The 10,906-nt window shown below is 38.9% G+C and overlaps 1 protein-coding gene across 2 annotated transcripts; it reads left to right on the forward strand.

Moving 5' to 3' along the window:
- The first annotated feature begins 4,584 nt into the window (after window positions 1-4,584).
- tyw3 (tRNA-yW synthesizing protein 3 homolog (S. cerevisiae)) lies at window positions 4,585-10,691 on the forward strand. 2 transcript variants are annotated; one of them, XM_044133432.1, is made up of 6 exons: window positions 4,587-4,870; window positions 5,955-6,035; window positions 6,479-6,577; window positions 7,211-7,282; window positions 10,086-10,219; window positions 10,301-10,691. In XM_044133432.1, exons 1-6 carry the CDS (start codon window positions 4,703-4,705, stop codon window positions 10,545-10,547), a joined length of 801 nt encoding a protein of 266 aa, XP_043989367.1. In that variant the 5' UTR covers window positions 4,587-4,702; the 3' UTR covers window positions 10,548-10,691. The 2 variants fall into 2 exon arrangements, with proteins under 2 accessions (XP_043989368.1, XP_043989367.1); XM_044133433.1 differs by lacking the exon at window positions 5,955-6,035 and having other exon boundaries at window positions 4,585-4,870.
- The last annotated feature ends 215 nt before the right edge of the window (window positions 10,692-10,906 follow it).

Below are 10,906 nucleotides of genomic sequence, written 5' to 3' on the forward strand. Positions count from 1 at the left end.
CTAAATTATTATACAAATTGGATGTCTCATAAAAAATTAAGTTTTTGTTGTTCCATTAAACTCATAGATGGTATTGAGTGTCTGGACTCTTTGAATTAATTTCAGAGACCTGGGCTGATTAGTTTGCCAGTCTCAATTAAAGAAAAACTACTCAAGAAGGATGTTTCACATTAATAAGCAGGCCACAGGTTTCAAGCAATATGTGAAAAAGAAAGGGTCTTTCTGCTGCCGAAAAGCGTCTCATTGTGTAGGTGTGAAAATGACCTTGGCAAAGTATATAGACTTTCTGACTGATCACTTTCTCCCATGGTACAAAAAGAAGAGATGTACCTTCCGTAGCAAAATCATCTTTATGCATGTCAATGCACCATCTCATGCTGCAAGGAATACCACTGTTATTGGCTGCTATGAATCTAAAAAGGGAGAAACTCATGGTGTGGCCACCATCCTCCCCTGACCTCAACTCTATTGAGAACCTTTGGGGTTTCCTCAAGCAAAAGATCTATGATGGTGGGATGCAGTTCACATCAAAACAGCAGCTCTATGAACCTATTCTGACATCCTTCAAAGAAATACAAGCATTATTTACTTCATTATTTTCTGTCTGACGATTAGTGACTATCATTGCAACTACAAAATCACTTCGCTATTTTTTTCCCCTGTCCACTTGTCCCTCTCTTCTATTTCTCTCTCTCACTTTATGTTACCTTTGATTTCTCTAAACATTTTTATTTGTTTGTTTATAATATATATATATATATATATATATATATATATATATATATATATATATATATATATATATATATATATATATATATATATATATATATAAATAATTTCAATTAATCCTTTTAAACGCCTCACAAATAAAATGACACATTGTCATGTTTCACAGGGAGTTTCTTTGACAAAGGTGCTTACAAAATTATAAATCCAGTATTACACATGCATAGTTTCTTTTGACACACACACACGCACACACACACAGAATTGGTAACACCTTATTTGACGGGGTGTGAAGTAAAGTGTCTAGTAACCCAGAACAAGGATTAGAACTAGGAACCCTGAAAAACTATTCTTCCAAATCAGAAAAAGACTTAGACCAGAGGATACTTACTTATACTTATCTACCAACTCTGCATAGGAGTATCTAGTTTATTTACTTTGGATCAACATTATTACGGTAGGTTTTTTCTTCTTTTGCTCTTTCCTTTGGTTTGTTATTTTGTTTATATGTCCTTTTAAATCATGTAAAGCACTTTGATTTGCCTTGATGCTGAAAACATGCTATATTAAAAAAATTCCTTTTACCTTTACCTTTTCTCTGATATATATGTATTTAATAAACCCATTTGTATTTTCTTAATATTTCTGTATGCATATACCCACAAATTTAAAACTATCCGGAGTTGCGGACACATTTTCTTTGTTTTTCTTTTGGCTTAAAAATTATGTTTCACAGATACAACTATCCAACAAATACAACTATCTACAGTTACAAACAAAGGTGCTTACAAAATTATAAATCCAGTATTACACATGCATAGGTATTTTGAGACTATTTTCTGTCCATAAATACATCTCATAGAATGCATCTCATACAATCGAAATATCATTTAAGTAACAAAGACTTACGTTGTACTTCCCTTGATTGTTCTATATTAATAAAATTTTCCAGTTATCAAAAATCACCTGGCTGCTTACAATTTTGACTTGTCAATTATATAACACATACAGCTTAGATCAAATATCCATGACTATGACCTTTCCATGTTTAAAAGTTTACAATTAGATATAGAAAAAAGGGGCTGCACAGTGGCGCAGTTGGTAAAGCTGTTGCCTTGCAGCAAGAGGGTCCTGGGTTCGATTCCCAGCCCGGGGTCTTTCTGCATGGTTTGCATGTTCTCCCTGTGCATGTGTGGGTTCTCTCCGGGTTCTCCGGCTTCCTCCCACAGTCCAAAAACATGACTGTCAGGTTAATTGGTTTCTCTAAATTCTCCCTTTGTGTAACTGTAGAATGGTTGTTTGTCCTGTATGTCTCTGTGTTGCCCTGTGACAGACTGGCGACCTGTCCAGAGTGACCCTGCCTCTCGCCCGGAATGTAGCTGGACATAGACACCAGCAACCCTCTCGACCCCATTAGGGACAGGGGTGAACAGAAAATGGATGGATATAGAAAGAAAAAACTAAAGCACTTTTCATAAGACAAAACAGCTTAGTGCCTTTGTGGTTTGCTTTGTCTTATCCTGTTGGTTTTAGATGTTTCCTTGTTAATACAAGGAACCTAAACTAGTAATGTAGTTGTATGGTAGTTTTAGGTCGACTCCTAAAACCTAATCATGAACTTGTTCTATAAACTAGCCTTTGTCTAAAAGGGCCTAGAGATAACTGTCCCTTTTAAATCTAGCAGTTTTGTCTCGTCACTGCTAATAAATCTAGATGACTAACTATATTTCATTCCAACAAAACTCCTAAGTTATACCAAAACCATCAAATCTGCTCTTATTTCCCCAAATACTTAATTCTTACACTTGTCCCCACCCTGGGGTTGCATCACACCCTAGTATTATATCTCTATGTATCCTTATAACGCCGGGTCCAGACCGAGAGGCGTGCTTTGGCAGGCCCTGTTTAAATTTCTTCAGAAATTTTCTACTAATACATTTACTACTTTTAAGAAAAGAAGACTCTCAATGAATATTAAAATGTTTCTATTAGTCTGTAAAGAATAGAATTATCTGATTATTCATTGAGAAAGATAAGTAAGGACTAGGCCTGTCACGATAGTAAATTTTGCTTAGCGATTAATTGTCTCAAAAACTATTGCAATAGACAATAATATTGTTTGAAGACCTTTGCACACTGATTTAATGGAAATGATGTAATAATGCATGCTATTTCCTGCCAAAGATAGATACACTTTATTTTCAAAAGAACACTTAACACTGGAACTGATAAAATAAACAAACAACCAAAAACAAAAATAAAACATATTCTCAGTCTCCTCTAACAAAATGTACTTGAATAAAAACTAAACATAAAGCCAAAGTGTAAATAAATACTGCATTCAACCAAAAGAGTGCAGATTATGAAGGCTGTATACTATGTTGCCCTTCAGTAATCATTAAATTTAAATAGAAAAGATGGGCACATCCGACTACCTGATGCAATAGTTCACACTACAAGTTAGTTCACACGTACATTTTCCCCTTACATACAACCCCTTACTTGTGCTTGTGATTACCGATCATCTTGTAATGTGTTGTGTGTTACGGTAGATCATTGAGGCCGCTCCGATCTAAATCAGGGGTTTGCCCGACTGGGAGCATTAACGCAGCCAGTTGAATGTGACAGGTAGCCAATCAGAAAGCACGGATTCTCCTCTGTGCTTTCTGAGGGGAAATTACAGAGGGGAATCCCAAACAGCTGACACAAAGTCCAGCAAATATTGGAGATGATATGTGGAAACCACATTAATGTTTATAAAACATTTCGTGCAAAGAATATAGAAATGACAAAAGGAAGAGTTGGAGCAAAATTGCTACCACAATTGATGAACCCGGTAACTTTTCAGCTGTTCTTTGTTAACATGACATAAATAGGTTCTAATGATTTTCATTCAGTCAGGACGTTACGCTGACACTAGAGCCACATGCATTGCAGGTAGATTGTAGTAAAGCATTGATTAATGCCTGGTTTTAAAATTAGTTAACTGGACTTGTAGCCATTATTTTGTGCCCATTGTTGGACACCACATGGCACGATGGAATCCGATTGAACCGTTATACCTAGGATTTCTGTCGGCTAGTTTGTGATCTCTCAGGTTTTGAAAATGGGCCGATCGTGCAGTGTGCGCTGGGCATTACACTAAGGATATAAGAAAGGGAGAGGCCAGTGGAGAGCACCGGAGTTTAGCCTTTTTTCATTTAGTGTCATCAATAGAAAGAGAAAAAGGCTGGAAGAGACGATAAAGGCAATAATTAAAATGACGTCTATAGTTTAAATTGATCTACGATTAATAGATTTATTGTTTATCGCGACAGGCCTAGTAAAGACTATTTCATTTTAAAACATGATGAGAATATTTTTTCTCTGAGCACATACCTATGTCCCCAATGTTCTCAATGCCCCATCACCATGGAGACTCACTGATCTAAGACACCTGAAGTTCCCCTTTTTGTGATTTTACAGTCTCCTTCCCTTTTCCTACAACGTTCACACACAAAATAACAGGTGAATATTCATTCACTGCATGAATATATTACGTTACTTTTGATTCTTTTAATTAAGGGGAGAGTGGAGGGACATGTCGAATCTCAAGTATTTTGACAAAAGGAGACGAGACAATAGATCACTACAGGAATTACTGGATTCAGGGAAACAAGTTAGTTAAGAATCTTAGTAGTTAGGCCCGAAAATTAAATTGGACATTGTTGATTTATTGCAGAAAGATTCAGAAAGCAGATATCAGGCCATATTTGATTTTTTTGTATTTCTTTATGTCGTGTGGTCCACACTGCTTACCGGCTGGTGGCGGTAATGCTTATCTAACGGTTTTGCCAATCGCCAGTAAAACTTAAGAAGAAGGAGAAAGCGGAAAAACACTGCTGTTACTTAGACGTAATCGGGACACTGAACTGGCTGGGTGTGTGAGTCACTGTACCGCTTCAAAAGCAGCAGTGAAGTATATCGTTAAGCTATGAACAAAACGTTCAGTCGGATTAAGACACAGAGTCTGAATAGGCTGGACCTGAGTAAGAAAGGCAGCGTGGATGAAGACATTGAACATGTGGTGTCTCTGCTCAACAGCTGTGAGCAATTCTTCACCACCAGCTCATGTTCCGGCAGGATCATCCTCATCGATAAGGTCAGACATGCTTTTAAAGTTCTCTTAAGCCTCCCTGGCAAGGTCTATTCGGGGGTTCTGGAGAGGAGGGTCCGTCGGATAGTTGAACCTCGGATTCAGGAAGAGCAGTGTGGTTTTCGGTGCCTCCAAATCCGAGGCCATGGTCTTGAGCCGGAAAAGGGTAGAGTGCCTTTTCCGGGTATGGGGGGGTGTCCTGCCCCAAGTGGAGGAGTTCAAGTATCTCGGGATCTTGTTCACGAAGGGGGGAAGAAGGGAGCGGGAGATCGACAGGCGGATTGTCGCAGCATCTGCCGTCAAGTGGGCGCTGTATCGGTCCGTCGTGGTGAAGAGAGAGCTGAGCCAAAAAGCGAGGCTCTCGATTTACCAGTCGGTCTACGTTCCCACCCTCATCTATGATCATGAGCTTTGGGTCATGACCAAAAGAACGAGATCGCGGATACAAGCGGCCGAAATGGGTTTTCTCTCTAGGGTGTCTGGGCTCTCCCTTAGAGATAGGGTGAGAAGCTCAGTCATCCGGGAGGATCTCAGAGTAGAGCCGCTGCTCCTTCACGTCGAGAGGATCCAGTTGAGGTGGCTCAGGTATCTTGGTCAGGATGCCTCCTAGACGCCTCCCTGGTGAGTTGTTCCAGGCACGTCCCACCAGCAGGAGGCCCCGGGGAAGACCGGGGCACACTGGGGGGACTATGTCTCTCGGCTGGCCTGGGAACGCCTTAGGATTCCTCCGGAGGAGCTGGTGGAAGTGGCTGGGGAGAAGGAAGTCTGGGCCTCCCTTCTGAAGCTGCTACCACCGCGGCCCGACCCCGGATAAGTGGAAAAGATGGATGGATGGATGGATGGATACAAGTGTGAATCCTTCTGTGCATATTGCTTTGTACATACATGAATCATCTTGTGCATGTGACTCGTCCTGTGCACATGTGAATAGTCCTGGCATTTGTGAATTGTTTGGTGCACTATTGAAACTGTTCTAGCTCCATATACTTGTTCACATTTAGTTAGCAAATTGAAATGAGAGGTTTAAAGTATTCTGCATAGCTTAGAAGTTCAGATTAAGCTGAACATGAAACTACTTGTTCCTCTGTAGGCGGCAGGCAGCAGTGATGCCCACAAACAGAACTGTGTCTGGCTGTTTGTCTCACACCAGAAGTGCACCTGTGATGACCTGGTGAGATACTGTGACTTGTGGCCCTGATCCAGTGCTTCTCAATTCCAGTCTGCAGCCCCCCCTGCTTTGCATGTTTTAGATGTGCTTCTATTCCAGAACAGCTGATTCAAATGATTGCATGACCATCAAGTACTGCAGAAGCCTGTTAATCAGCAAAATATTCTATCCAGGTGTGTGGCAGAGGGGAAACACCTAAAACATTCAGGGCAGGGGATCGGGAGGACCAGAATTGAGAAACACTGCCCTGATTACACATGACAGTATTACATATGTGAAAGTATTGTCATGTGTCTTTTCACATGACAGTATTTGTCACGTGGAAATATGACAAATAATTTGATATTTTCTGCATCACATTCAGTCAGTGATGCAGACTACTTGTGATTCATCAGTCTGCATCATACTCTGATGCAGTCTGAAGAGTGTGTATTTGTGTTTTTCAGATGTCAGGTCTGAGCAGATCCTGTGGAGATGCCGTGTTGAAGTTTGAACCCTTTATTCTCCATGTTCAGTGCCGCAGGCTAGAGGATGCACAGCTGCTGGTGAGGATAGCACTCATAGGATTAACATTTGTTCTGGGAAAGAAGCAGGAGCTCCACAGTGGTTCTTATCAAATTCCATTAAAAAAATTTAAAAGTGAATTACTTAACAGTGACATACTTTGAGGAGAACTAAGATTCAGGCCCCAAGAAAGTAAGAATGTTACATAAGTAAAATATAAACTGAAGTGGTTTGACAAGGGTCATAGAGAAGACATAGGACATTTTAGGTATTTCCATCATTTTAAGAGTTTTCTGCCAGGAGTTTTTAACTTGACTTGCCTATGTAAGAGAGGGATTTCTTTTTCTAGGTATTCTAGAAATTCTATTATTTATAACAAAATAATTTTTAATAACTCCAGTCTGACCAGGGTGTATAATCTAATGGGTTATATTATCAAGCAATGATTTTATAATCTGTATTAATTTATAAGAGCCATTGGGAGGTAGCTAATTGGAAGTAGGGTTGCACAATAAATTGGATATATGTTGTCAACGTAATATCGGTGTTCAAAACATTCATATTCATGTTCAAACATTTCTGTCGCAGAACAGAAATGTATTTTTGATGCAAAGAACAGGAAAGTGATTTTTTTTTTTTCTGTTTGTAGGTTTAACATGCAGCTTTTCTTTCAGCATTCAGTGGCTGTGAACTCGGGCTTCAGGAACTCTGGGCTCACTGTTGGCAAGACAGGGAAGATTGTATCGGTAAGCCAAGAAAGGTGGTGATGCAAATAAGGCGTAATTTAAAGTTAAACCAGCATTAGGTTTTTTTATGTATTTCACAAGACTTTTAATGTTTAAGTTCATCTTACAAACATAAGATATGAAGAAACACTGAGATTGAATGTAGTTCTGCTGTGTTAATGTCATTACTAAGATTTTCTGTGTGTTATACAAAAGAAATCATTAACCGTTTAGCATTTCTTAACATTTCACAAAGTGATCTTATCCAAAATGCAGAACTATTGGATGAAAAAAATAAATAAATAAATTTACTTGTATGGACACCCTGCATGTTATTGTTTATATTGGGAAATTTCATGTATGTGCATAATGCTGGAGAGCAAAAAGCCTATTCTTTTACATACTATCCATAGCTGGGCTGCTGGGGTGGAACAATTTTATTATCTAAATGAACCCTGGAGATGTAAGTATTAATTTAAGGCTATGCGCCACAGCAATAAAAAAACACAGAAAAATTGTTGAAGAACAACTCAAACACATTTTTCTTGCTCTCTGTGTTGGCTACGCTACACATAGACTCATTGCGATACCTACTGACAACACCACCACATCTGTTTTACTGGATTCAACACCAAAAAACACTCAAACATTTCTCAAACAAAATCCAGAATATTCACTCCGTTACAGTATTCTATTTTTAGGCTTGACGTTTATTTTGCGATTATTAATAAGTGATCACTGTGGTAGATTAGCTACTGCTGTTATTAGCTATTCTAACAGCAGTGGTTGATTATTTAATTGTGGTTGATTAATAATTTAAACACCTGCTCTATTGATGATCTAAGTGTTGGTGTTTAGGTCGCTTTTATTATTTTGCAATTGAACCGAAACATATTGAATTCAGAATCAAATTTTCAAAGTCAAGCAAGAATAACTGAAATATTTGCCTTTCCCTTGCTATTGTTTTTTTCCCCCTAAAACTTCTTTTCTGACCTTGTTATCTGGTTGTCATAGTGCAGCAAAGCTATATGTCCCTTTTTCTTTTATATATATATATATATATATATATATATATATATATATATATATATATATATATATATATATTATGTGTACATTTAAGATTTAGCACATTATGTTGAGAACCTGAGCTAAAACTTATGGTAGTTATCATCAGCCGGCAGCTTTTTACTCTCCAGCAGGGAGATGGGGAGAGATGTCATGCTGCAAGGGGTAGCCCTTTACAAAACATATCTAGGGTCTAGATATGGTAGATATTTATCTAGAAAATCTAAATAAAACACAAGAGACAGCAGAATAAAAATATAAAAAGATGATAAAACATGTTACACTTAGTCAACATTAAGCCATGTTGAACATACATGTCTTCAATCTTGACTTGAAGAGACCCAGTCCTCTTATTTCAGCCGGGATTTTATTTGAGAGTCTAGGAGCTTGATTGCCCCAGTGCTTTTATATCTAGACCTCGGCACTTCCAATAAGCTCTCATTTGAGGTAGTAAAGCTGCAGTTCGTAACTTCTATTAAAAAAACTAATTTTTTTACATATTTGTTGAAACTGTCTCTATATTATGACAGTAAGTTATGAGACAGATAATCTGTGAAAAAATAGAGCTCCTCTCCCAGCTCCCAGTGCTAACTAAAAACAACCAGTCAGAGCCAGGTAATGCTGTGTCATGGAGACTTTCCTATTCAAAGATAAGACACAATTTCAGTTAATGACAGAATCAATAATCTTGAATTTTATTGAAGAAACTGAAAACAGATTCCTGAAGGCTCCAAGAGGCTGAGAGTGAGCTTTCACAGTACACACATGCTTTTTATGTCTTCTTCATCATGAGACATACTTTTCCTTATAGAAATTCTCACTGAACTTCTAAAGTGAGTTTGCTGCACTGAACGTAAAGGGGCCAAATAATATTGCATGCCCCACTTTGCAGTTTTTTATTTGTTAAAAAAGTTTAAAATATCCAATAAATTTTGTTCTACCTCACGATTGTGTCCCACTTGTGTTGATTGTGTCCCACTTGTGTTGATTCTTCACAAAGTGATAAAAATTTTAGATCTTTATGTTTGAAGCCTGAAAAGTGGCAAAAGGTTGAAAAGTATTAGTGACGCGCTGCCGCATTAGAATAATTCCGTTAATGAAACATGGAATTTTAGGCACTATTAATTTAGCGCTATGCTCCACATTTGCACGAAAAGTGCATCTCAAAACCACGTCTTTCTCACTTTCTGGATTGGCCAGGCTACACACAGACTTTGTGAATTATGTCAGAGTTGCTACCTGTAACTAGTCCGGCTCCTTCGCTGGGCTGGCAGTTTTGGCAGGTCTGAATTGCTGCCAACAAAAAAGTCTGGTTCTGGTTTCCTTGCTCTGTTTTTCCATCCTTTTCACTTTGCCACTCCATGGAGCTCCACTCATGTCAACTTAGTCCATAAAAACGCTCTGTCTAGTTTGCCATTTGTTGCCAAGTGACTGATGATGACGTTTGTTGACGGCTGGTGACAAGCTTTACCCAGAATACACTTGGAGACAATATGGATGATCCACTTGTAACTTTGTATGTCATAAAGGTAAATGTAAATGAAGCCAGTCATGTAGCAATACATGTTATTCAATATTTTAAACCCGCCATGCCACTAAATCAGTTTATGTTTGTGTGAAACTTGCCAATCTTATGTGGTTATTTGAGTGTGCAGCAGTGTATTCACTTTCCAATGGAAGGATGTCCTTTGCATTACTTGCATTGTACTTGTTATTGGAATGTTGCTTATATGTTTGCAATGATGCACCCCTGCAGGCGGTTCGCAGCACCCATGGCCTGGAGGTTCCCCTGAGCTGTCATGGAAAACTTTTAGTTGATGAAGACTACATCCAGTTCCTGACACAAATAGCCAATCAGAAGATGGAGGAGAACCTCAGACGGGTACAGAGGTTAGCATTTTGGTCGCTGCAAGAGAACCAACACCATCTAATGTGAGCTCATGTCAGACTGTTTCAATGTGTCTGCTCCAGGTTCTTCCAGAACCTCCAGTCAGCCATGTCAGCAGAGAGACAGCATATCTCAGACACCCTTGGCACACAGGAACATCAAGATTCCCAACACACACACAAGAAAGGAAGGAGGGGAGAACAGGGGACAAATAAACAGAACGAAATAAATGTGAACAAACGAAGACCTCAGCACGAGACTGATAGTTGTCATGGTTATGAGGACAGCAGCCTGCCAGAGCTGGATGATTGTCTGGACCTGTTTACATAAACAGATCCTGTGTTTAGAAAAGTTCAGGACTGAGCAACTGTGTACTCGGCAGTCCAGGAGCAGGTTTAAATTGTTGAGTTGGATCAATTTTCTGGAGGTGTCTGCAGAGTTGCTGATGTTACTAATAAAGCAAAATGTACTGCATGGTTGTGTCCCATCTGTAAATCGGTTTCAGTTGGACATAACTGAAACACTTACTCTGCATGAAAAGAGAGATTTCCGGCAGCCATTGACACATTATGTTGATGCTTGCTGAGGTCAGCAGAAGCTTTTTTGTTATAATAGAAAACTGTTGGAAACTGAAGAACTGAGGTGTACTTTGTGTGTCGGTGTTACACCGTTAACTTTCTCCCCCTTGG

This window comes from Gambusia affinis, linkage group LG12 (assembly GCF_019740435.1).
Source record: "Gambusia affinis linkage group LG12, SWU_Gaff_1.0, whole genome shotgun sequence".
Classification (NCBI taxonomy): domain Eukaryota; kingdom Metazoa; phylum Chordata; class Actinopteri; order Cyprinodontiformes; family Poeciliidae; genus Gambusia; species Gambusia affinis.

Coding starts and splice junctions, on each gene's coding strand:
- tyw3 (XM_044133432.1), top strand. CDS start 4,703: ATGAACAAAACGTTCAGTCGGATTAAGACACAGAGTCTGAATAGGCTG. Junction 6,578..7,210: donor TAGAGGATGCACAGCTGCTG/GTGAGGATAGCA, acceptor CTTTTCTTTCAG/CATTCAGTGGCTGTGAACTC. Junction 7,283..10,085: donor AGACAGGGAAGATTGTATCG/GTAAGCCAAGAA, acceptor GCACCCCTGCAG/GCGGTTCGCAGCACCCATGG.